This window comes from Pocillopora verrucosa, chromosome 8, assembly GCF_036669915.1.
Source record: "Pocillopora verrucosa isolate sample1 chromosome 8, ASM3666991v2, whole genome shotgun sequence".
Lineage (NCBI taxonomy): Eukaryota > Metazoa > Cnidaria > Anthozoa > Scleractinia > Pocilloporidae > Pocillopora > Pocillopora verrucosa.
The window spans coordinates 9526990-9554228 of record NC_089319.1 but is presented as its reverse complement, the minus strand read 5'-3'; the positions used below and the strand labels follow the sequence as shown (position 1 = coordinate 9554228).

Sequence of the window (27239 nt, the reverse complement as noted above, 5' to 3'; positions counted from 1 at the left end):
AAATGCTCTATCTTTGACCTCAATGAATTATAAAATGGGCACTTGTCTAAAAAGACTCGGCAAAAATAATGAGACGCCACAGAACTCGGGCCGAGAGCAGTTCCATTCGTCCCTTTGGTAATACAAAATTTTACACGTATAAAGTCCTTTAAAGAGATAAAATCAACACAAGATATTTAAATCCCAATATGGGCCAAACTCCTTGGTTAATCCGTCTGTGTCAGAGCACCCAGAAGGTCATGAATTTTGTCATCTTGGACGTTCCATGAAGTTTTTTCTTCATTTTAGCTATTAAAAAATGGCATACTCATATCATTTAACTAGGATAACAGATACCCTCATACAAAAAGGTCTGAGAAAAAATTATACTTAAAGAAACAGATAGATCCGTTCCAGGCCTTTACCGAGATCAAAATGATTGAGAACTCTTGAGGTCGTGTATTTGATTATGTCAGTATTTACCTTGTCTTGAAATTCAAAATGACTTCCATACTTGCTGTAAGCCACTTTAAAGCTCTTTACCCACTGATCATAGTCGTACCGTCCCTGAGTTGCCACCATAGTGACAATGGTCGTCTCGCCTAGATCTGCTTCTAACCACTGCCTTTTATTGCTAACTTGGGCAGACCAGCCCCCATTCCTCCTATCAGTTGATACATAGTAGAGTCTTCCAGTACTGGCCCCACGGTTTCCATTCCACTGACAATATAAAAGGGAATAAGCGTAAGAGCCTCTCATATGCATCACACATCCTACATATTTCTCATCTCTGCATGACAAAGACGAGAAAATTACCAATGTAGCGTGGCATGGGACACCGGTCGCAACTAGTCGATCACAACTCTTTCTCTCTTTCTCTATCTAAACTCACTCTGACAGCTATAAACGTCTAAATATGAATAACAGACTGAGTGAATTACAGCTACTGTGATAAAGTATGAAAAGACAGAGGAGCCCTTTCTGGGCCCCTATCTGTTCCCATCACGTTGTGGGTAACAGATACGCGACGGAGAATTTTCCTGCTATTGAAGTTATCATTTGAAAATCATAAATCATAAAGCAAAAGACATGCTCAACTTATGCTCCCAAGGTTAATGATGTACGGAAAAAAGGAACTCTCTGTCAAATTCCTTTTGGATATATCAGAGAGAAGTATAACTTTAAAATTGGCGCGTTGATTATGAGGATTTTTTGCAAGGGAGTGGAATAGTGTAGGCTATACTTACCTCGGAAGAGGCTGTTATTGCCGAGTTGGGTAATTTCTTACTGGTCAGTCCGAGTGGCGTCACACATTCTGCAGACATGGAGATCAATACGTCATGTTTTCAACACTAGTTGTTTGATAAACAAATCAAAGGGGGATTTCATAAATGTGTGATGACTGAAAAAATGAAATTTCACCTTCAGAGACGTCGCATCCATATACTTCAAACCTCATCGAACAGTGGTTACTCCATTCCTCAGGTTTTATCCTAACGAAACGAGCCTCGATGGGTTTCACGAGAGAATTGACAACGACGCTGTTCTGGTCACTGTTAGCTTGGTAAACCTGTAAGGATCCAAATCAATTGTACCGGCGGACTTGCAAAAATTCTGATGTGGGAAAGGCAAAACTTCGCCCATCGACAGGAAGATGTTACTGTAACTTAGTGATGAGAGTCATTTCAGGTTATAATGTTCATATGGTGTTCTAAATTATCAAAAAATGATCACTTTAAGTTTGTTGGGCATACTTTTTGGGTACGAATTTCAATGAAAACACCAACAAATTGCAAATCTGTGATCCACGATAAATTGGTGTTTTAAAATAACGGACCCATTTTGAACTTCTTTAAAGAAAGAAGTCTTTCGGAAATAATGGTATATGATTTTCTCTCCCATCGCAGAGAAAGAGAAAGATTGACGGCATTTTAATATCTTGAAATAAAACAAAACAAAAAAAAAATGGGTTGAATTCGAGTTTTCTTCTGCATTAAGGGGTGGTTAGAATTAAAACTAAGAGATCATTAAGCCAAGAATAATACAGCACAAGGAACTAAAGTAGCATGTATTTTTAAAACCCTATCAAAATGCAAAATATATGCATGTTATCTAGTCGTAGCTTACGCGATCTTGAAGCGTAAACGTTTTTCCAAATGTACTGTACGAGACCCTGTATTTGGTCACCCACTGGGCGTAGTCTGAGCGGCCTTGACTGGCAATTTTCGTCACTCTCTTGATCTTCCCAAAGTCCACCTGAACCCATGGTGATTTGTCGTCTGATTTTGCAGACCATGCACCAGTCGTTCCGTGACCCGCTTTGATAAGGTGCAGCCTGGCATTTGAGGCTCCATACGCTGAACCAAACTAAAGAAAATTAGTCAAGATAAGTTAAGCACTCGAAAGTGCGCGATAAATGTTACCCAACCAGTAGTACCGCCAGTCTTTCCATTAGCAGCCATATTTTTTGCATCCCACAATGAATTATTTCATATATGAAATGCAACGGCTCTTTCAACAAACCGTTCATAAAATGTTGAGGCAAACGTGTATCTATTGCCACTAGCATGATTCTAAGAAAAAGCTAAATGATCTCGCTTTCAGCACTCGTTAAGCACAGACATAAGGTACGTCCTATACTTGAAATTATGATTTCTTCCCAGCACTGCAATATAAATATCGTTTGCAAAAGGAAATGGAGAGTCCTCTATCTGTAAAAGCAATTTTTTCTCCGTAGCTCTTACCTCAGTTGAAGCTGTTATGGCATAGTCAGGGATGACCTTTTTTTCCATACCCAAAGGTGTTGCGCACTCTGAAGGAAAAGTTATCATTTTCTCTTTTTCAAAACTTTTGGTCCAAGATATGTATAAGAGCACCGTAAAATCCAAACCATGTGCCCCCTTCTCACCCTTTATGATAATCTTCGGGTAAATAATTTTCAACTTATTTCATGACATGAGCACCAAGTGAGCTTTCGTGATACATAATACCAAACTCAGTTAACCCCTTAAATCTCAAGATCTGATTGTCGATTCTCCCCTCTAGCTGCTACAAAATTTCTTGTAAATAAGTGATGAGAATTTAGTGTTAGATCAGGAGAACAACTGTAACCTGATAAGTTTGAGTATTCTCAAAACCTGTTTACTGGATGTGGTATAGATATTATAGGGAGAGTTAACATGTGAATCACTTTTGGGGTTTAAAGGGTTAAAAATGACTCTCCCTGCTGATAATCATAGGCCTCCTTAACCTCTGATCAAATTTCATAACGGTAAGAAAAAGTAAGAAGTCACACTCTCCCTGTCCGTATCTGTACCCTAAAGCCAAAGACAATGAAGACGCTACGAAGATTACAGAAAAAATTAAGAGCGAGAATAAATATTATGATAATCACCTGATGGTAAACCTGGTTTTAAACTACAGCCATAGAGCTCCATTCTCAAGGAGATGTGTACATGCCAGGCGTATGGGTAAAGACGGACGAAGCGAGCCTCGATCGGTGTCATGAAAGTGTTTACCACAACACCGTTTTGGTCGTTGTTGCCGTAGTATATCTAAAGGGAGACCAAAATATATCGAAGTATGATCATAAGGGATTTCCTTAGCATGGATAATTGGCAGTCAAGTAGTTTTTTATCAACTGAATATTTGATTGTATTACTTTTTGTCTTATTGTCTAAGTATAAATGATTCATACAAGTGAAAGTTAGGCCATAACTATTTGAATAGTTGTAGTATTTAGTGCACTTCAAACGGAAGAATAGACGTGTGTATGTACAGTAATCAATTTCTTTCGACGATGACTGTATCGTTATTGGCAGGTGCGTTTGCGCGCCATATCGACAGCATCGTTTATGATAGCTGCGTAGTTGTACTAATTGCTCAAGCAAAATTAATTTGAACAAATACGTTTTATCCTTTTCTATCTGTACAGTTATATACCATGGTCAATCAGGTATACGTTTATTTAAGCAATAGACTATAATTTCTTTCATGCGATAAAAAGTGTAATCTATTGCTTTAGTAAATTATCAAGGGGTTACCTATGTAATAAACGATAGGCTTTGGACCAATAAGGGCGCTCGTATTATTTCGTTAATTTCTAAAAAGCGTTAAGGCAAGTAATTGATTCGTTAAAGCCATCTATTTAGCAGTCACACTCTGCCTTATCCACAGAGCAAGTCCTTATCATTTCTTTTCTTATCTCATTCAAATACCTTTTCTAGAAATTGAAAGTCTTTTTCATCCGTACTGTAAGATATTTTAAATGCAGTAACCCACTGGAGTCGGTCTTGTCTTCCTTGGATTGCCACCTTAGTCACACGAGTTAGTTGACGAAGGTCCACCTGGATCCACTGTCCCTTTTCGTTTTTTCCGGCAGACCAGGCTCCAGTCTTACCTCCACCAGCTGGACGATTGAGCCTTGCATTGCTGGGCCCATGGTTTGCAGCCCACTGCAGACAAATATGACATTTCAAATATTGTTAGTTATATAGTCAAACAGCGTTTAGATACATGATAAAACTGATAAAATATGTCAATTGGTTAGTTCTGAATAGTTATGTTTTTTCATAAAAAAGGAAAAAATGTTTTAAACATTTTGCTGTGAAAATTTGGAAACATTTTGAATTAAAAAATGAGGAGTGGAAGCACAGACCTTGTTTGGAAATAATGTGTAGGAGTCAAGTAATGAAATTTCTCGTGGCTAAACGCCTGTGGTTGGACCAGTAAATATCCCTTTCCGTGTGTCTCTAAGCTGAAGGACCCTCTCCGAAAAATTGAATGCTAAACTTCCTTACCTCTGAGGAGGCGGTAATATCTGAGTCGGGTATATCCCCACTTTGAAGACCAAGTGGTGATTCACATTCTGCAATTTGAAAAAAAGTTTTGATAGGATTACAGTCAAATGATTGGCGCCTTAATTTGTCAAACTACATCAAATTTACAAGGCATGATCGCAATGAGTATATTCTGATAAATGTTGGTTCCACTGTTTTTCTTTTAGTTGAATAAAAGGATCGAGTCCTCTTCCATTATTTTGCGTTTTAAGTGTTCTCAAGTACCCTCGGTTTTTTTCAAAAAGAAGTCCACACTCTAGCAATAAAAATTATCCTGGTATTTTCTTTGACTTTAAACGGTTGTTAAATATTGTATGACATACCTCCATGCGTATATCCTGTGATAAATATAATAAAAGAAGAACGTTAACTCATTATGTGATACGACGGTTTACCATTATAATTTATCTCTGAACTATTTTAGGGCTTGATTTAAGTAATTTTTAAATTTCTCGTGATCGCTGGAAAGAGCGGAAAAAAAAGAACAAATTCCATTCCTATTTACGAGTTATATAGGCATGTAGTGTGAATACAAGTGGTCAGATTAATATTCTCTCTTATTGGAACCGATTGATGGGAGTTTTATTTAGCACTTAACTCAGAAAAATTTACTGCTGAAAGGACATATTTTGATTTAGTTTCCACCTTGAAGTAAGATCAGTGTATTAGTTTTGTCTTACTTCGTGATTTGATTGTTCAAGAAAACTTGTACCACTTTCTAAACCAATTAGTTCTAAAAGCGAAATCAATTGAGACCGTTAGCTGCGATATTTTCTGGCTAATCAATGTGAATTTTGAGTGCTGTTTTACAGATCATGAGTAATTTGCAAAGCCGGCTCCATGTACCTCTCACCAGAAGTTTCTCTTAAAACATTCTTTTAGCAGATCACTTGGTTTCCTAGCAACGCTCAAGCTACCTGCATCTTGCTAGTTTTAACATCCTCTAAAATAGCTTCTTATTACGAGAACCCTCCAGCGCTTTATTCAACAGTGACCTGCGGCAACAGGTGATGATACGTTAAGGCATTTACCTGATGAATTTCAACATGATTTTTACACCTTTGAGTAAAATCAAACCCTCCCATTTCCCATTTTTAACTTGTCATTGTTCTGTTTATTCCAACAATAAAGTAATGTTACTGTGACATTTCTAAAAAGAGGATTCAGACAACTCAAAGTACCGTGACTAAAATAGGGTTTCCAAAGTCAGCGCTGGACTAAGCAAGGCTGGTCTGTTTCCGAGTTGATTTGACAAATAATCCCTATTGGTTTCCATGGGCCACATATATCGTGCTTGGTTCATTTTTTATTAGTGGGAGTGTAAGTGTGACAAAACTGATAGAATCAAAATGAAACCGTGACTAATGAAGATGATTCGTCTGAGTAACGGAACCAGCCGATAACGTAATTTAAAGTTAAGAAAATGAGTCAGAATGACACTCCCGAAAGATGATGTTTTCCGTGAAAACCAAGAACACTCATGCACCACACTGACTTTAGACAGCTCGAGAGAGAGGGGGACCAGAATTCAACGAGAAACGAATACGAACGAGGCATTTTTTTTGGTGACGACCACGAAGGCGTAAGTCGTTTGATACACCTCAAGTTAATATCGAACAGACATTTGATGATATTTTGTTATGGGCTAAACAGCACTTAGCACATAGGCTTATATGACCGGCACTCAGCAATCAGATTCTGACCCCTTTGACCGTCAAAATGGTATGATTGTTTTTTGACAAACCTTTGGCCTCTCCTTTGCTGGTGAAGAGAGAAAAAAAACCCTAATACACTTTCGTTGTTGTTGGATTGACTCAATCTGGTACTTACCAAATAGAAGAATAGCCTCTAAAAGAGCGATGAGGTTGGCGCTCAAGGCCATTCTGACAACTCTGAAGAAAGACTCGAAGATAATGTGAGGTGTGAGGCTGTAGTTCATGTTATAACACAAACTTTTTAAACCCTGCATTACTAATTAAATAGTAATTAAAAATGTTTTAATTTGTTATATAAACCACGAGAATGCTGGGGCAAAAATCGTTTCATTTATCACTTTAAAAAGAGATCCAGGACTTTTCTTGTCAAAATGGAGAGACAAAATGTTGACTGGCATGTTGTTTCTTGTCACGAAAAAACGCTTTTTTCCGATGAAAAATATATTCAGAAATTTAATAATAAAAAAAACTTGCTTGGTGATTTGCTAGGTCGTTAAATATCCTTTGTTTGATTTAAGAACAAACAATATTCACAGTTTAAATGATAATGAGTCGTCAGCCTTTTCACGCGTTGCTTATTTGTAAGTTATATTGTAGGATTAAAAAACAAATGGAAATATTTGCCACAGTGTCAAACTTAAATTTCATTAGGAGGGTCTGTAATTGCACTTTCCTTTGTGATAAACCGCCGACTACACTGCACAATTTGCTTTAACTTTGACTCATTAGCAAACCACGCCAATTTTAAAACCCCAAAAGAATGTATCTGTCAACATTCTCTTGAGTATTGGCGTTAAAAAAAAAGTACCAATCAGGTATCCTTATGCCCAGAGTTAGTAATATAGCAAGCTTCTTCAAAACTCTGCACGTGAGTTTTCCTTTATAGATATGTTTCAAAATAAATCTTATTTTATCTGGTAATTTAATTTTTTTTATTGCAGTTTTTCTCCGTGGGGTCCCGCTCAAAAAATCCCTATAACACGTTGAGAACACCATGGTAATTAGAGGTGATAAGCAAACTTCTTTACTCTCTGGATGGATAAGGTTGAACAAATTTCAACGCTACAAGAAGGGGTCACTTTTGTGTGATAAATTTTTTTCAGGTTTTTTTTTTTGCTAGAAAAAGGAAGGGCCAATATGTGCCCCCTTAAAGACCCCCCATAGAAAACAAATTAAATGGGTCATAGACCCTATTGAAATTTGCTCTGTATTTGACATGGGTGAGTAAGTAAGGAAATTGGTGATTTGGGCAAATTGGATATAGAAATATTCGAGCAAAAGCCTTTCAAAATGTTTACCAAGTACCCTGGTCATATGCGGGAAAAGCGAGATTAGTCTAAAAATCTGTGATTGCTTTCTTCAGATGCCTAAATTTAAATATTCAAAGAAAAAAAAGTGGCCTTGATCGAATTAAAACTCCACTGAAATTACTTGGTTATTGTACCGGATACAGAGTATAATTACGAAGTTCAATATTTAATTTTAGTATCCATTAAAACAGTAGATAACGTTGAAGGCGCGCTTTGATTGGCTACCCAATCACCGATAATCCTTCACTATTCACCTCCGAGCAAAGCGCGCGGTATTTGCGCCTGAGAATATTGTAATCGTTGCAGGAATAAATGAGTCGAAATAATATTTTTTGCTTTCTTACTTCACTGATTTACTATCTATCAAAACAGCTGTTCACCTCAGTGTCGGTGATTAGCGGTGGATAGAGAGCACGCCGCCTCGTGGCCGGTCGTTAATTATCCACCACTGGGCACTTGTACCTCCACTTCGTTAAATATTTGTTAGTAATTATTTCTTAGAATTCAAAGAAAAAGAAGAAAGAATCCGAATTTATAATGCGTATTTAAAGATAATATCTCGTAAAAGTTCTGTAAAAACAGAGGGAATAGAGTAAAACTTCAATTGAGTAGCACAGTTTAGCCGTGAATTCACAGTTTGTGAATTAACGACAAAAGTGAGTTTGCCTTTGGGTTTCATTTAGGGGTTCTAGAGGATCTTTTCAGGTATCTTAACCTGGGATTGGCTTGAAAACTTGACTGTTTATGTACGGCATTTATAACGTAAACTTTAGAACATGCCGACCGCCTTATCGAAGGCTAACTCTTGTGTAGAGGAGGGAGGGGGGAGGGGAGGGGGTTAGAGGAAGGGAGGTGGAGAAGTCATCAGTAACATGTTAATTTCGTTGCCTGTTTAAAAAGTTGAATGATGACGAATGATGGGCACTCTCATGAGAAGTTTTGTTCGTTCCACTCTAGTTTGTGGATATTTTTTTTGCTGTGACAAATTGAGTTTTGGATGATAATGGCATGGAAAGAAAAATAATGCAATCAATATTTTTTCATTGCTTTTTTATTAACCCATTAAGCGCGCTAAACTTTTTCCCCAATATCCTTACAATTTATAAACCAGAGAGTAGCTAGACTACTGTTTTTTGTTATGATATTTCCCTTTTGTTTCCGCGTACATTCCAGTTCTGTGGTTAATCCACTTTTGAGTTGAGTTGGCCCTTGATCTGTGAAAGATAATATATATGCGACTTGAGTTTCGCATTTTGAAAAGTTGTAAACTGCCTACATTGTACTTGAAGTCTTGAACAAACGTGAATAGCTACTTTTGGTCATGCAGGGTAATTTCGTTTATAAACTGAGTTGACGACGTAAATTGTCTACCGTAAGGAGTTTTTAAGCTGACGTTTCGAGCGTTAGCCCTTCGTCAGAAATTGATGACGAAGGGCTAACGCTCCCTCACCGACGCGGCAACACAGTCTCTTTAGAAACTTTCCCCCTTTATTATAATTTTGCTCTTGATTTGGTTAACTGGCTGATGGCTTGTATTACCCACTAACTCAATTTCTCTAACTTCTAAGGTGTCGTTTTCTTTTATTTTGGTTTTGGCTTCAAATGAAAATGGATTGCGAGACTTGAATTCGGCTAAGGGTCCGAAATGTCGAGGTTTTCTACTCGATACCCAAGAGGTGAGCAGAATATCGTTCGTGTTCCGCGAACAAAGTTCACAAGCTCAACTTGACTATCATGGGGTGATCATACGCAGGTAATAAACAAGTTAAATCCGCCAGCTGCATAGCTGAGGTGGAAAAGTTTTAGCAATTTGAAAACAAACTCCGAACTTACCTGAACCACTATTCATACTTATAGACAAACATGTCACCATTAATTTCCTTGCCGGACCCGTTGCCACTTTTGCTGACAGAGCATGTTGAGGATTTCCCGTACCTATCGTACTTGTTCTCCCCATCGTTATCCGCCCAGCAGATCTTGTCGTCAACTCCGAATAGCTCGTGGCCTAAAGACTCAGCCTTCTCCTTGCAGTACAAGAAGATATTGTCATTACCTTGTATTTTATCGACACCGTCGTCCAAAGAGTCTGGTAAAGCCAGTTTCGATGCCTTGTTGACGTAGCATCCTTTTTGTGCCCAGTCCCCTTTGTGAAAAATAGTAAGAAGAATTAGGAATCAGACCTCTCTAAACGCCCTTTGTGTACCTCCATGATTTCAAGAAAAATATGCGTTATATTCAGTCTCTTTCCAAATTTCTAACGGTCTATGTCTAACAGTTACACTGGTGGTTATCATTCTCGCTTTTCATGTAATTCCGTGGTCAGAACGTTCGTCCCACCTCAAGGCTCTCTTATTTTCTATGTGGGTGCTTTACAGCGGGGGAATTATCAGTTATGACTTCATATTTCCCAGAGTTCAAACAATAATTGCGTTCTCTCACCCTTTTCTTTTTTTTTTTTTTTCGGCAATTCTAGTGGTTACACGACTGGCTTTTAGCTTTAAGTTTACAACTGATAAATTGTTAAGTCACGCCTATTTTGTATTTTGTATCTCATTCTCTAATTTAGATTTTATTGTTGTTATCATTATTACTGTTAGCACTATTTAATTTTGCATCGATAATTATTGATGATTATGGTATCGATAATTATTCCTCGTTTTGATTTTATCATCATACTTGTTACGAAAATGATGAACATGCACTTATGGAGATCACGTTTTACTTACTGCAATTACATGAACAACGTGAACAAACGATATAAAGGCTCCAGTAAATAGATAAAATACTTAATCAATCATACAGATTTCCCAATACGTATAAGCAATAGATTAGAAATAAGACTTCGGTCATTATCTGTTTTAAACGCAATGAAGCATTTTTCCTATAATTATGATCATTTTTATTGTTTTATTACTCTCATTAGTACATCATTACCCAGTTTCCTTTTCACCAGAAAACAGAATGGAGTAAAAAAAAAAAGTTTTCTTACCATCTGCGTCTTTCTCGTAGACAAACATTGTTTCCGACTCTGACAGACCACTACCTAATCCATTCTTTGTCTTGCACTGCCCTGAGGTTCCATATTTGCTGAATGTGTTTTCTGCATTTTCACCGGTCCAGCATCTCCTGTCGTCCATACCAAACAAGGCCACATCTTCACTGTTAGCCGCTGACGTGCACGCGGCATAGCGGGCGCTTATTGAATTCTTGCTTCCCACTCTCTCAAGAACCACGTCGAGAGCGCGATCGCTATTCTTGAAGCAACCCACTGGCTTCCATTCAGCTTTTGAGAAAACGAAGAAAAAATATTGTGAGTACTCCTCCAGTGAGCGGGAAACTTGCCCATTGCAGGAGACCCTTCCCACACCCTCTCCAGTCATTTGTCCAACTACTTCCCATCAGTGTAATCGTTTAGAGGCTTGGAAAATTCATCTTGGATCAAATTATACAGCTTTAAAAAAAATCATAAATCTCGTAAAAGAAAGTTGCAGTTGTTCAACATTGTTAATGATGCATAAGAATAACTGTATGCAGTTTAAACGTCGTGATTCACATAGGAAGCGATTAATGCTTTATTACGAAATACGGTGGCCAATCGAAGGCTTGACCTCGGAGTTCACGATCGGGAGTCCAGCGTGACATACATAGTTTCCATCTGTAGTACACATTTTACGGCATGTAAAGAAAGGAGAATGCAAACGTCCTTTACTTACGTCCACACACTTGAGGGTTACACTCTTTCGTCTCTGCCTCGTCTCCTTCACAATCCTTACCATCAGCTGCAGGCTTAGGATTGTTACACTTTCTTTCTCTGATCAGTTCTCCTCCTCCACATGTAACTGAACACTTACTCCAATCGCTCCAGTCTCCCCATCCGCCGTCCACTGGGAGTAAAAATGATGCGCTTAATGACATGTTCGTAATCAAAAGAAGAATCATAAACTATGCATAACAGGAGACGATCAAGCTGAGGGTCTCAATATATTTTATGAGACCTCTTCAAAGATAATCCGACTTGAGTAATTTCTAAATTCTTGCATCTAGTCGTCTGGGAATAATCTTGTGCGCCTAGTGAGTGGCTTAAAAATCTCGAGGTAGAGGAGTGGAAACCACTCAGTGTTTCCACACGAGCAGAGGTTGAATCACGGTATTGATAAATAAAACATCCTCCAGGGATTATGGGAAAACGATAGTAATACAGAAATTGAAATCGGTGAGCAAGCTCAACTGAACTTGATTTTGTCGTGGTTATTATTATCGGTAAACTTACCGGGACATTTCTTTATTGGTGGTGTGCACGACTTTGTCTCGCTATCCTTTCCAAGACCTGAACAGTCCTTCCCACCATCCTTTGGTTCTGGGTTATTACACAAGCGATCACGTGTATGTTTGCCCTTTTGCTTGCCACAAGTAATAGAGCAGTCGCCCCAGGAACCCCAAGGTCCATAACCTCCATCAACTAAAAATATTGATTTGACTCAGATCAAATATTTGGTCGTAAAAACTAGGATTCTTTCACCTCAAAATTACTGGCAGTGGTTTATCTGACTATTGATCTTATGAACTTAGCATACGGATAAAAACTAGTAAAGAAGGTCAGAAGCAGAAGAAAATATCGTAAATGAAGAGGAGTTAGTGGGGATCAACGGCAAGAAGTTTAAGCCAAATTAATTAATGGCGAGAGATGTTAAAAAATCTCAACATGAAATGATCTGATCAATGTCAGTGTGAGCAGCTGCGCACCAACCCCTCCCCTAATGTGAAAGTACGCTGGGTAAGGGGTAGCTGCGCGGTTGCTGAGATACTGACATTGATCCGAATTATACACAGAATATGTGAACCTGGACATCCAGCTGTATTACAAACTTCTGTCTGACGGATGGGCCCCAGTTCCGAACAATCTTTTCCACCATGTTGCGGTTTGGGATTGGTGCACTGCCGATCACGTTGGCGTGTTCCTCCTCCACAGCTAACAGAACATTTGCTCCACCCGTTCCAGTTAGTGTAACCTCCGTCAACTACGTAAACGTGACAATAATGGATTCGTACATAATAAAGACCGTTTTACGTTTCGGTATGCAAAGGTAACAATTAAGGAACTAGAGTTGAAGTTGGGGATTGTTATGTTATTTAATGTCGTCCAAACAGTTACACGTAAAACATAAAAAACTTTTTATTGTGCATCCCGAACCGATATTGGCAACTTTAGAGATTACTTTTAATTGGATGTGACCAGCTTTCTTAAAGAGAGTAATAAACCTTCTAGAGAAGAATTTGCCTCGCTCCCAACATTGCGCTTTGTTGCTCAGTTGATAGAAAAGTCCAACTTATGGAATAAGGTTGGAACGAATTCGAATCCCGTCAAAGCTCAAATTTTTCAGGCTTCCTTTTTTTCAGGTTTTTTTTTTACCTTGAATGCAGATCACTTGCGAGGATCATATCTTCCGTTGCGTTTCTTTCCGCAGGTCGAAATGGTACTTTCTTTCTTTTGATTCAGACCTAAGCGTTGTAGTTGGCACCTGATACCTTTTTTATTTTCCTCTGTGCACTGGGAAAATAAAGCTTTCTGTATGGTACACTTCAGTCTTTAAATAAACATATACTCACTGGGGCAATTTTGATTGCTGCATTCTCTGCTTGATTTACTCGGTCCAAGTCCCGAGCAATCCTTTCCTGGCACTTGGAGGTGGATTTGTGCACGTTCGCTCTCGATATGCTTTCCACCTACACCCACGTTTTAGTGCATTTGCCATATGGCCCAAAAGCAGAGTACCACCTCCCTACAAATTAAATTGAGGTTGTATGAGTTGCTTTATTCATGACATGACAATTGAAAGTATTTCTTTACTTTTGTTACACAGAGGGTAAAAAACAATGTATCACTGGACGCCAGGTGATATCGATGTGAAAGGTAAGAACCTGACCTTGGATTGGATTCCTAACGGAATCAATCAATGAACTGATCCAGTTTGGAGGTTTCACTAAATGTGATGGTACCTCCATAGGCTACTAGATTGAAAATTCACTTTACACAAAGAATCCTACCTACACTATAGTTTGACGAACCGTGCACCGTTCAACCTTCGGGGAGAGTATAGAATGTTTCGATATTATAGCTTTAGAAACACTAGAATTTTCAATTCGAACTGCAATTTCCATGGGGTTGATTTTGTCAATGCCCTTGAAAATTCAAAATAAATGAACCTGTAGCGCGCTCACTCGCATTCTTCGTTATTGCACTGCCTCTGTTTCCAATGAGGGTCCGAACCAGTTCTTTCCATCATGCTGTGGAACAGGGGTTGTCACATTTCCTGCTGCGCGCTCTCGTTCCTCCACCAACATGAAGCAGAACAAGGCATCCATTCGAGCCAATTGCTATAACCACCATCAATGGAAAGAAAGAAGAAGAAGTCAATGTTTGCCTTGTGTAGTGCATAAAACGGTTCATAAGCCAAGCTGACCTGCACCTTTAGGATTTACAAAGAGCACCAGGGATGTGGCTGACTTTCTGGAGGAAATACCTATTATATTTCCCACCCTGGAATTTCAGAAACTGTTGGCCAACAGTTTGTTTGGCACTATTTAATACTTCAGAATATCTAGAAGAGGGAACTGAGTGCAAATGTGTCTTGGCCAAGACATAAACTACATAACCTTGGCCCAGAATTAGAATTCCGAACCGATCCAAATTCTAGCTGTCATGTCCGTCACCAATATTCATTATTAACAATCTTCACTATGGTATAATTAACGTTGAAAAAAAGCCTTAAATAAATGTCTAGTTACAGTATGAATATTATGAAATCCCACAAAAATGCAAAACAATACAAAACATTGATCATCATGGTTATCACCGTCATCAGCCTTTTCCCACAAGCGAAATAAGCTCAAAGCTTACCACGTTCCGTTTACTGGGCCAAGTAATGCAGAAGGTGACATGAAATAAACCAGGTGCTTCGCCTTCAAAAACAATCGCTATTTTAATTGATATGCAAGGGGGAAGGATATATATTTGCCTACTTAAAGTTCACGTTTAAAGTAATTAACAGTTTCTCACTTGGACAGTTGCGTGTGTTACATTCTCTGGTTTGCAATGTCTGGTCCCAGACTATCGCAGTATTGGCCTCCGTGCGAAGGTGGGGATTGTACAAGTGCGCGTGCGTGTTTCTACTCCGCCACCACACGTCTTTGTACCTTGGCCGTATTGTGACCAAGGCAGAGTATCCGCCAGTCATCTCAAAACGAAAATAAAAATTATTGTTAGCATAATCATGCTAGTGTCCTCTAGAAATTCCGCTCCATTTAGGGCGGCTAATCTGTGACAGAAAATTGATTGTTGATAGACAGCTTGGGGAAGAGAGGGCACGAGCACAATTTTTCACTTTGATGTTCTCAATCCTTAATAAATGTTACTTTTTTCCAATGAATCTCTCAAGATAAGAAGGGGATTTTGACTGAAAAATTTTTATGCGTTTACCTGGGCAGCTTCCATCATTGCAATCTTCATATTGTGTGTCAAGTCCCAGGTCAGAGCAGTCCTTTCCACCATGGCTTGGAGGGGATTGGTGCATGATCGACGGCGACTCCGACGCCCATCTCCACACGTTTTGGAACACTGAGACCAAGAGCCCCACTCTGAAAATCCTCCTTCATCTACGGTGGAAAATCAAAGATGATGAAGTGTTTGCAATTTTTTTTCTAGCAGGTGATATCTATTATCTAAAAATACATAAAAATTTTTTTCCTGCATATATGACGTAACACAGTGTCTACAAAAGGGTCTTTATGTGGTAATGGCTTTATGTGGTAATGGCTTTAATTTAAAATTTTGGCAACTAACAGTTAACAGTCAACCCAATATTACTCAAAATTACATGTTATAGAAAGGAAAATTATAACGGTTGACTCCTCTTACGCCTAACGGCTAAATGTTTGACTGTTTTTACCCCATAGCGATCCTTATGAAAGTGCTTTAAAGTAACAAACAGTTGTTAACAACAAAATCAGAAAAAGCCAACATAAAACTATTGATACACGCAAGATATTTAATCTCACTTGTCTTGCATCCGTAGCATTCAGCCCTCAGGGCGAGATGTAGCTGTACCATTCATCTGGAACAATCCTCAAATAGCGCGTGCGAATAGGTTTGGGTAAATCGTGGCTTACGACTGTGTACCGGTCACTGTTTGCCAAAAATGTCTTTAAAAAAAACAAAAACAATAAAAATAATGATAACGATGATGATGATGATTAAATACTCCATGGTAAATTGAGGGACGTTTTACTCACCAAGGTGTAACCAAATGGTTGATACTGGTTCCAGTAAGATTTATCGAGGACTGTATCTCAACGTGTAGTTGTGACATACTGATTTGCATTCTGGCGACCCTGGGTAGCAATTCGTGTGACTTGGGTCTCAACTCCAAAGTCAACCTGGAACCACTGGTTATGGTTCTGAACGCTTGGAATCCAGGCTCCTTGGCGGCCTCCGACGGGATGAAAGTGAAGTCTCGCATTTTCAGGACCATAATTAGCATTCAATTTCGATGAGGCTGACAAGCAGAATTGGTATCTTGCCATTTTGCATCCCAAGTTGAATCTGGCATGGAGGAACAATGGGAATCGGAAAACCTAGGAAGCAAAAAAAAAAATCGGTGGCTCAACAAGAAATTATTATTATGGTTTACATTAGATGAGTTCATGGGATCTACAGGAAACGGGGTTTTGATTTACCTTGCTTGTTACTTCTTATCTCAGAATGAATATCAGACTGCAAGGCTAAATTTTCCGGCGACCTATTTAATTGGCTCTTACATGGCAAACTACTGTATGCATTGTGACAATATCAAAATATGCTGTGATAAACATACATTTTATTATTCTTCCCTGGAATTGCTTCTTTTTGCCTTCATAATTGTGATCAATTTTTTTGTAATTTAGTAAAATAGGATTTTTTCGTGGTTTAACAACTACTGAAATCCGAATTCACCGGTAAGTTTCCCATAAGATGTAGAAAAAGAGAAGCTCTTTAATTTTTTTTCCGCGCAAGGGTTCTTTTCTCAACCTAAAATTCTCGTTTTCAACTGCAGGGAGAATTTTCATGTAAAAACTTTTCTCGAACAAAATTGTACAGATAATATTGAAATGAGGAAAATAGAAAGGTTGGAGAGTTATTGTATTCTGACACGATTTGAGTGGCCTGTGGCAATAGGCCCAGTAGGCTATTCACAAAACCGATTTACTAACGATTGTGCAGCCGTAAAGCTCGAAACGTAGTGCTAGGTACCCTTGCCACTCTTTTGCTTGGATTCTAATATATGTGCTATTATAGGCGGATTGAGAATGTTCCCAACTATTGTATTCTGGTCCGTATTGCCTGGAAGCACCTATAAAACATGAGAGGTGATGGTGAGTTTATTGTTTCTGTCACTTAAGGACTAAAAAGTAACAAGGGTGTTTCACGTTCGTCAGAAAAAGCGACACTTCCAAGAGATGAGACGGACGTAGATTGCATCGTTTAAGATAAGTGACATGTGGAGAGGACCACACTACACGTAAATAAACAAAGATATCGTTGAGGGCCTCCTGATATTTCTGTCTTGCTCTTATCGGAATCAAGAACGCACAGGTTCAAATTGTTCCCTCGGAGCCAAAACACGGCTGAGCTGCGCGGACACAATTGTCAGTTGACTCACACCTTATAAAAAGATCATTTTAGGGGCACAGGCCTTCTTTCAGCAGAATTAATACGAACATATATAGTGGCTAGAGGAATGAAACTTAGTTTTGTTACTCAAGGAGGCTCGATACAAAACGAAACGTCACGTCCACCCTATACCTGGTTGTCATTGTAAGGCAAGAATGGTCCACCTTCAACACTGTAGGTAAGAGAGAAGCTTTTAACCCAGTGACCCGCCTCTTGCCTCCCTCTCGTGGCTATACGCGTTATTTTTGCAATTTTCCCAAATTAACTTGTATCCATTGACCAAGGTCCTGCGCATTAGGAATCCACGCTCCAGCAAACTCCCTGACTTCACTGTATTCAGTCTGGCGCGCTCTGGACCATAATACTGATTTAGGCTGGTAGTAGCGGTGATAGCGCTGTTGGGTATTTTCCCGTTGCTCATTCCAAGTTCTGCTTGGCATTCCAGTTTTGGGGGCTCAAATCCTGATAATTTAAGACCAAAGATAGTTAAAGCCAGGAAACTGCGAAGCACCAATCGAAACGAAGGGAGGAAAGGGTGATTCTGATTATGAGCGAATTACACACTCTTCACTATCACCCTTCCGAGTCGTATCCGTCGATCTTCGTTTTACAAAGCAAAAGCAGCATGTTTCGCTACTTTTTTTAACAATTATTTACGGTGCTGGGGGAAAATATTGTTGGATATTTACCAAGCTGCAAATTGGTGCGGTAAATGTCCACCACTTTCACCGACAATGAGGTGAATAATTGTTTAAAAGTAGTTAATTCTATCAATGAACCAAAAAGTGGTTGGGACTTTAAATAGCTACGCGCGATTTTGCCGGTTCTACTGCTCGCAGGTGAATAGCATTTGCAAATCACTTACGAACGAGCTAATTAGCGCACCACAAAAAGTACTATTCATGTGTATGGTATATAATAAATATTTTTGTCCCACAAATTATTTACAGAACATCATAATCTTACTAGAAAACTTGCCAGTTTATACCACATAAATGGCCTCATATTACGTCGGTAATCACGCGGGAATATTTATTGCTTTCCTTACCATCTTTGCAACCATAAAACTCTGCTCTCATAGATATGTGACCATACCATTCCACTGGATGAATTCGTATATATCGAGTGATGATGGGATTTTTTAGATCATGATATGCTGGGGTATATCGATCAACACTACCAGCAAAGACCTAAAAGAGAAAGAAGTCAATTACCGTACTTGACCCTCCACGATTTCTATTAAATCGTTCCGCAGAGTAAACAAATCTTTTACGTTTCAATACTTCATCTGGATATTACATGTACAAGGCACTAAAAAAAACTGATAGTATTTACGAAAGAGAAGAAAAGTATTCTGGATTTGAACCAAACCCGGCCTTAATTTTGTGTTTTGCCCCTTCACAGGATAAAATAAGAAGCATTTAATCCAGGGCATTTATGTCTGTTCAAAAGCTGAGGATTGCTAGAACGCAAGAAGATTATATACCCTCTTCAAATGAAAGGAAAGCTTAAGGTGATTCCTCAGCATTGAACTACGCATACTGAACTGTGCCTAAAAACCAGGTAATCAGGCGAAAAAGCGAGCGCATTCCGAGAACAGGGTATTGTTTTTCAGTAATAGACCCAGTAAAGAGGTGCGATTGTCTTTAGCTCTTGAACAAGCACAGTGACCTACATTTTTACTGTCATGATTTTTTTAAACAGACATTGGCAAGGAATATTTATGGAAAGTTTAAGATATATTGTTCTATAACTTTTTTGTTCTAAGGAATCACCTTAAGCCTCTCATCTGAACAAAAATTCTCATATTTTTATTAATTCTCCTCCTCTACACCTTCAGCTCATCCTAACCACAAATCTGATGCCATACCCATGCTATGCACATTTTTACTCCAGATCCCTGAGTAAGTGCTTTGACTTCACAAACAGACTTTTACAGTTCCACTATTACACCATTTTACCAAATTAGGGAAACAGAACGCACAAAATATGCTACGGCACTATACCGTAAAACAAAGAAAAAATACGAAAGGAAAGCAGTGCAACAAATTGTCACCTTAAGGAAAAGAACTTTGCGCTCGATTTTGGTGCTGCTACATATTTATCTTTCATGGAAAGTATTGTTAAAGTATATCATGAAAAAATTATTAATAAGTATAGAAAGCGACGCTAGGTACCTCTGCACCGTCTTCTAAATAAGCTTTGAAGAACACTGCATCGTAGCCATATGAAAGTTTAAACCTCTTCACCCACTGCTCCGCGTCTGATCTCCCTTGAATGGCAACTCGGGTGATCTTTGTCCAGTCTCCAAATTTGCTTGCAAGAACTGGAACCTATCATTTTTGTGCTATCCAGGCTCCATGTCGGCCTGACCTGTAAAGGAAATGTAATCTGCCGTTGATGGCAATCCTGTTGAGGCACTTAAAGCAGAGTCTGGAATTCTTTCATTCTGCATTCCAAGAGCTTCCAAGCACACCAAGGCCTTCGGTTTTTCGAATCCTATAGATATAACAAGGGAGAAAATGAAAGGAAACGCAAGCATTCTACAGCGGGGAGAATGTACCAAGAAGAAGTTTTGCAATATAAGTGATTTTACAACAATTCTTACTGAGAAAATTATGGAGGGGTTAAGTAAAATTCAGCAAAGTTTTCATTGACATACTCGTCGATTCTTTTTTTTCGTAGTATGTTACGTTAAAAACTTCCTAATTGGGGTGTTGACTCTTTCCTTCTTTTCCACGTAGACCATTGACATTATCTACCGACTATCCGTTCTCATTGAAACCTGTAGGTAACTCCAGAATATATGATACAAAATTTTAAAACGACACTCTGAATTCGTTTTTAAATTGATACCCATACTGAAGTACCTAAAAATTTTCATAAGGAGATTACCTTCGGTACACCATAAAATTCGGCTCGCAAGGCTGGATGTCCTTTAGATGTTACCACACGAATCTTAATGAACCGGGCGACTATTGGTGGATCGATGACGCTACCAGCGGGTTCATTTTTATCCTGAGTGTTCCCTGTAAATACCTGATAGGAAGATTTTTCGAGGGTTGGTAAAAGTTCTCAGTAGGTGTATGAATGAGTGAGAGATGAATAAATGAACGAATGAATGAGTGAGAGTATGAAAGAATAAGTTTGTATACATGCATGAGTGTAAGAATGAATTTAATGATGAAATATTAATGTATGGTTAGATTAATAAATGAACGAGTCAATAAAAGAATGAGTGAATGAATGTTGAGGCTATTCCACAACAGGTCGTTAAGACCATTACGCAGTTCTACACTCTTCTATAGATACGTAAGACCATGATGCCTCAGTAGCTTGTTCTTTTCATTTTCATTTTTTTTTCAATCGCACGCGGTGAAGCTAATTTGCTCTGATATTGTGATTTGTCTTTTGTTTCCCTCCTTTCATCATATGGTAAGTTTAGCCGGATAGTTTCTTTTTCGAATTTCGCTTCGCTAAGTAATCTTTGTTGTGTCGCAGGTTATTATGGCTCAAAGAGTTTGTAATCCAAAATGAAAGGCTGTTGTGCTAACGATTTGTGACGTCCTCCGCCCGATCAATAAAGAAGTTGCGTTTGGAAGGCTGTTCGTGTTATAAAGCCACGCCCTGAACCGCCTTATATGTCCAGCCCGGGCAATGAATGAATGAATGAATGAAGGAATGTGTTATTATTCTTGAGTCAGAAAAAGTTTTTTCGATAGAGAACTGGAAAAAAAGCTGCCAAAAAAAAAAGCGCAAAACCTGTGAATAAGTTCATGCATAAAAAATGAAAGAATTTAAGAATGAAAAGTAAATTAAAGAATTAATCAGTATTAATGTTCAAAAGACAGAAGGAGTTTCCAACTCATACTTGTCCATCACCGGCACCGTATGTCGTGAAAGAGACGCCATCAAGACTGTAGGCCAAGATGTAGCTGCTGACCATCCAATTAGCGTCGGAACGCCCTTGAGTTGCCACACCAGTAACCTTGACAAACTTACCAAAGTCGTACTGTATAAACTGGTGAACGTTATTATACTGAGCAGCCCAGCCGCCGTAATAGCTTCCCTCTTTTACGGCGCGAAGCCTGCCACGTTCCGGTCCAAAATACTGGTTGTACATTGAAGAGGCCACTATGGCGCTGCTTGGAATTTTTCCACTTTCGATACCCAGGGGATCTTTGCATTTAGGTTTTGGAGGCGTAAAACCTTTTGAAAAAAAGTTAGAATTGAAATTATTTCTATATTTCTTATTTTATTTTTTACTCAGCTGTAGAAATCTTAAAAAGAGTGCATATTCAGAGTCTCTCTTTGTTTTTTTTTTTTTTTTGATTGAAAAACCTCCATCAATGTTATTTGGTGAGTTAAATAAGGCCTCACTTCACAAACTAATATAAGAGGCAAACAGGAATTGTAGTAATTATAGTAATTGTCTGTCGGAAACATAGCTCCCTTTACCCGAAACGGTTTCGGTGACCTTAAGCAAATATGTCACTAGAAATCCATCACTGATCTAAAAGTAGCCCATACGTTCTTTAAACGCCTTGTGAGGAACATTAATTTTTATTAGTATTTTACCTTCCCTGCAGCCATAAAACTCTGCTCTAAGCGATATATAGCCTTGCCATGTCTTTGGTTTGATTCGAAGGTAACGAGTGATGATTGGATTCTTTAAAGTATGCTTCACCACCGAGTACTTATCACTGTTTCCAGTAAAAACCTTAAACAAAATGACCAAAAATGTAAGGTTCAATACTTTAGAATGTTACTTAACCAAGAGAAAAATGTTCAGCATAAATAGCTTCGCATGGAGGTGAACCTTACGATATTTAGCGTTTCTGTTTACCAGACTGATTCAGTACTAAACTATGTGTGGGATTGATACTTCTGTCTTGTCCAAATATTGACGCAAGTAAAATTGATACCTTACGGAGATGGGATGGAATTTACCTCATGCTTTACGTGCGCCCGCGTATTAAAAAAATTATTTTCTTTCGATGTAAATAAAGTACCTTCACTTTATTGTCTTCTTGATAATCCCTAAAGAACACACCATCGTCACTGCTGGCAAGGATGTAGCTTTTAACCCACCAGGCTCCATCTTGTCTGCCTTGAGTGGCTACTTGAGTTACTTGGGTCCAATCGCCAAAACTGACCTCAAAGTACTGGAATTCGTTATTTGTTGAAGTGGCCCATGCTCCGTACTGTCCTGACTTCGCTTGGAAATGCAATCTTCCATTCCTTGGACCCATAGAGTTTACATTGTAAGACGTGGACGCCCTCAAAGCAGAATCTGGTATCTGGTTATTTTGCATACCAAGAGGTGCTACGCAGGTTGGTGGTTTTGGTGGAGTGAAACCTTTAATCAAGAAGGAAGGAAAAGTAAACTCTAAGAACCGAAAATGTAGGGCAATAATCAAAAGTCACCTAAGAGAATATTTTATTATCACTATAAACATTCCCGGAGATATGTTTTTTACAGTTAAAGGTCAGCTTCTGTAATCGTAACCAGAGATAGATACTTTAAATATTGTCGCTATTTTTGATAGAAAGATGAGATCATATATATAAAACCCTTCCATTTATCCACCTTCTCGTTGCCAAATATGTATTGATCCGTTCATTCATTTCATTCATTCATTCATTCATATTTCCACCCATTATTCGTTTATTTTTACAGTAACACAGTCTGTCAGTCGCATGATTAGTCACTTTGTCAGTCAGTCACTTCGTCAGTCATCAGTCAGTCAGTCAGTCACTAATCAACCCGCCAGTAAACCAGTCACCAAAAAATATATTTTCTGGTTCATTTATCCATTTACTTTATCATATTTAGCACACATACTCGTATCCATATTTGATATCAAAATCACCTTCTCTGCATCCATATAGTTCCACTCGTAAAGAAATGAATCCCTGCCAAGTTTTGGGGTGAATCTTGATGAAGCGTGCAATTATTGGTGGATTAATCATGCTGCCTGCTGGCGTATTTCTGTCTCGACTTCCAAGAAATACCTTGAATGTATTGAATTACATCAGGTCGTATAGAGTGAGACCAGATCAAATCATATGGCTAACAATGGTGGCTCTAAATACAGGAGCATGCTCACATACCGGCTTAAAAACGTGTTTTAAAGATTAAAATCGTTCCTCGCCAACGTAACATACTTTTTGAAGGGTAACCCATTTTTTTCTTCACCCAGTGTGGCAATATTTTCACAGTTTCGCTGCCGTTTCGCATTTGACTCGTAAATATCTATAGGCCCACTTAAAAAAATTACCCTTAACTTTTTTTGATGAATTTAGCTGGCTCAGAACTTCTTCCACAAGTCATATTTCTTATTTACTTCTAATAGTTGCTACGTCGAAAAATTTACGTGCGGGGATAGAGTTAGGAAGATGGAATTCACTATAATAGTACCTGGCCATTGTTGTACGACTCAAAGCTTCCTCCATCAAGCTTAGAGGACATGGTAAAACTAGTTGTCCACCAATCCGCGTTGTCGCGACCCTGGATAGCAATCCTGGTCACTTTTGTATTCTCACCAAGGTCAAATTGTATCCATTCCCCTGTGTTGGATGCCTTTGGAGACCATCCCCCGATAAAGCTTCCTGCTGTAACCTTACGCAGCCTTGCTCTTTCCGGTCCATAGTATGCATTGTATTGGGAGGAGGCCACAATAGCAGCGTTTGAAATCTGACCGTTTTCTAATCCAAGCGCTGACACGCAGACAATCTCAGGATCTTTAAAACCTGACCGAGCAAATTTGGCTTACATTATAAAAGTATACAGGATACAGTGACTTTATTGATCAGCGATTGCACTATGCCAAAGAGGGTAAGGTAATGATCAAACCCTTGTCAAAGCCTTTACTTTGTACCAAAGAGCTTGACACCATAATTTCAAAATGACGTAAATAAAATGAATCAAAAAGAAGCGGAAAAAACTTCTGCTTTGCTTTGTATTTCTCATAATGAAACTTTCACTTTCAAAAAACCCTATTGACTGCTAACTTAAGGTAGGGCACGGTTTGGTCTTGTATGGTGTATTGCAGTATTTGAGACACTACATAATATTTGAATAAAGGGGTAAGTTTCTAAAGAAACCGTGGTGCTGCGTCGGTGGGAGAGTATAGCAGGTAATTTAGTGTTAACAACTAAGTTGAAAAAGTAAATTGACCACCTTAAAGGGTAAAAAGAGCTGACGTTTCGAGCGTTAGCTTTTTTACCCTTTACGGTGGCTAATTTACGTTTTCAACTCAGTTGTTAACACTAAATTACCTGCTAGATAATACTTAGATTGTCGGGTTGATACGCAGTGGTGTATTCATCGATCTCTATATCAGCTAACGGGAGTGACGGAAACAAACGGATTTGAATACACAGACGGAAATGGAAAAGAATAATTAAAGGCTGCCGGAACTAGAGTCAGCTCTTACTAATGGGCCCGGAGACTAAAATTAAGATCACCAACTATTGTATTTGACGTGATTGTTTTAACAAACAAAGTATAGCAACTGTTTAGTAGACTTGAGAATGGCTAAAGATATACTCGATGTCAGCCGTTATGTCTTGTACCCAACTGGTTAAAATTCATCTGTTAACTCATCAAATTGTATGACAAACGTTGTTTGTTTAGTCGTTACCTTCTCTACAGCCATAGAATTCTGCTCGCAGGGAAATGTACCCTTGCCATGTGATTGGGTTTATGCGAACGCACTTTGAAATGTGGGGGATCTTAAGGTCGTGGCTAACGACCGTGAAACGATCAGTGTTCCCATCAAAAACCTGGAAATTGAATATAGATGTCGAAATTCATTCACCTATTCGATTAATTTTGAAAGCACAACGTAACATGACGAAGCGCATTTTTCCATTTGACATATAAGTAACTTCACACTGAACCCGATAAGTTACGCGGTTCCTTGACTGTATATACAAGTTTGTTTCACAGTTGACCAGTTGACATTGTCCTCAGGAACAGATACACACTAAGTTAACGTACCTTTGATTTATCCTTTGGAAACTTTCAGTCACTGTGTAATCATCTTTCAAAAATTTGGTGTGGGGTTTTTCTGTGGGGTCAGGTCAAAACTGTGCTTTCTATTTATAATATCGTTTCTGGCCCTTCTTATGGGCGTATCCTTTTACAGGTGGCCACCATTTAAGTTTTTTTTTTCCGTAAGCTTCACACCAGGCGTCATTTTTTAATGTGTTACATTTCACCGATTTTCACGGCTTGTGGACCGTCCATAATTTTTTTCACGCTTTGCAAGTATAGGTGATAATTCCGTCACAACACTCAAAGATCAATGAGAGTAGTTTCTTCTGACAGGTGTTTCTCTGCAAATTTCTTGATATCCTCGATGCTAAAACTTAAATGGGATTCTTATTTATAACTTTGTCTAGGTCTCACCTTTTTGGCGTCAGCCTCTTTGTAGTCTTCAAAGAAAACACAATCATTACTGAAGGATAAACTGTACGTCTTCACCCACCAGGAGCCATCTTGTCTCCCTTGAGTTGCCACACCTGTAACCTTTGCGTAGTTACCAAAATCAACTTGAAAATATTGAAATGGATCATTCTTTTTCACGGCCCAGGCACCATACTGGCCACTCTTTGCCTGGAAATGTAACCGTCCGTTTCTCGCACCCATGGAGTTAACATTGTATGATGTGGAGGCACGCAGAGCTGAATCCGGAATTTGGTAGTTCTGCAATCCTAAAATTTTCTTACACTCTTCAGTAGGGCCTTGTTCAAAACCTGTCAGGCGAGTAGAAAATATAGTGAACAGGAGGAGAAATTAGTTATTAATCGCATTTTACTCTGCTATGTGCTTCACGGTAAAGGGGATTGTTTTCAAATCGAGGGACAATTTCTCTTCTCAGTAATGAAATGTATTGCATTTGCGATGTTTAGACAGGCTGGCCCAGTTCAGCTCAAAGAGGGTTTAAATGTGGGCACGTTCCCCACTCTACGTGCGAGAAGTGAATGGGTTCGTAAACGTCCCCTGCTAACCAGTACAGTGAGGGTGCAGAAGACGGTACCAGAGAAGACTAGAATGTCCAACCAATTGCGGATGTCCTAGCAAAGAGACTTAAGCCCTTGACCTCTTGTACGGTAGTCCGGCGCTTTATAACGTGAACTAACCAAGCAGGCATGATCGTGGTTAAAAAGCTCTCCGCGGAAAGACACCTAATCTACATGTCCTGTTGGCTTACCACTGAGTTTTAAGTTGCTCTGCTGTCATAGCATCCGGCCTGAATCTGTAGTTTCCTTAGGCTAAAATATTCATTTTTTTTTCCTAAGTACACAAGATCACTGAATAATAAGAAAAGGGATCAAATCGAAAACAGAATGGTACTTCTGTCGAATTCGTTACGAATTGATGACTCTGCCATATGCCTAGTGTGAATGATATCGTGATAACTAGCATACCTTCCCTGCAGCCAAATAATTCCACTCTCATGCAGATGCGTCCATTCCAGGTCATAGGATGGATTCGCACGTACCGTGCTATTATTGGCTCATCAAGAATTCGACCTTCCGCTGTATTCCTGTCGCTATTTCCAATGATCACCTTTAAATACGACACCTTCATATAAGATTCCTCCATTTTGATTAAACGAAAAACTATCATAAATTTGACCAGCGCAGATTATTGAAGTTTTTTTTTGTCATGGTCTTTTTT

At 38.8% G+C, this 27239-nt stretch overlaps 2 protein-coding genes across 2 annotated transcripts in view; both read right to left on the bottom strand.

The window, feature by feature from the left end:
• The window catches only part of LOC131778916 (uncharacterized), a 34904-nt gene extending 7740 nt beyond the window's left edge, over positions 1-27164 (bottom strand). Inside the window, exons 1-15 of the mRNA XM_066171136.1 lie at positions 26987-27164; positions 25965-26311; positions 25195-25336; positions 23987-24301; positions 22132-22279; positions 21420-21747; positions 18597-18738; positions 4779-4846; positions 4197-4433; positions 3386-3533; positions 2724-2791; positions 2107-2346; positions 1402-1549; positions 1227-1294; positions 463-699 (exon numbers count right to left, since the gene is read on the bottom strand). Of these exons, the coding sequence (XP_066027233.1) occupies positions 463-699; positions 1227-1294; positions 1402-1549; positions 2107-2346; positions 2724-2791; positions 3386-3533; positions 4197-4433; positions 4779-4846; positions 18597-18738; positions 21420-21747; positions 22132-22279; positions 23987-24301; positions 25195-25336; positions 25965-26311; positions 26987-27164 (2814 nt within the window). The remainder of the gene's footprint in view (positions 1-462; positions 700-1226; positions 1295-1401; positions 1550-2106; positions 2347-2723; positions 2792-3385; positions 3534-4196; positions 4434-4778; positions 4847-18596; positions 18739-21419; positions 21748-22131; positions 22280-23986; positions 24302-25194; positions 25337-25964; positions 26312-26986) is intronic.
• Positions 8906-15413, bottom strand: LOC131778889 (coadhesin). Its single transcript, XM_066170735.1, has 8 exons — positions 15320-15413; positions 13450-13566; positions 12684-12860; positions 12113-12301; positions 11556-11726; positions 10832-11125; positions 9676-9985; positions 8906-9056 (listed from the first exon to the last, which is right to left on the bottom strand). Exons 1-7 carry the CDS (start codon positions 15411-15413, stop codon positions 9684-9686), a joined length of 1344 nt encoding a protein of 447 aa, XP_066026832.1. The 3' UTR covers positions 8906-9056; positions 9676-9683.
• Positions 27165-27239: the final 75 nt, after the last annotated feature.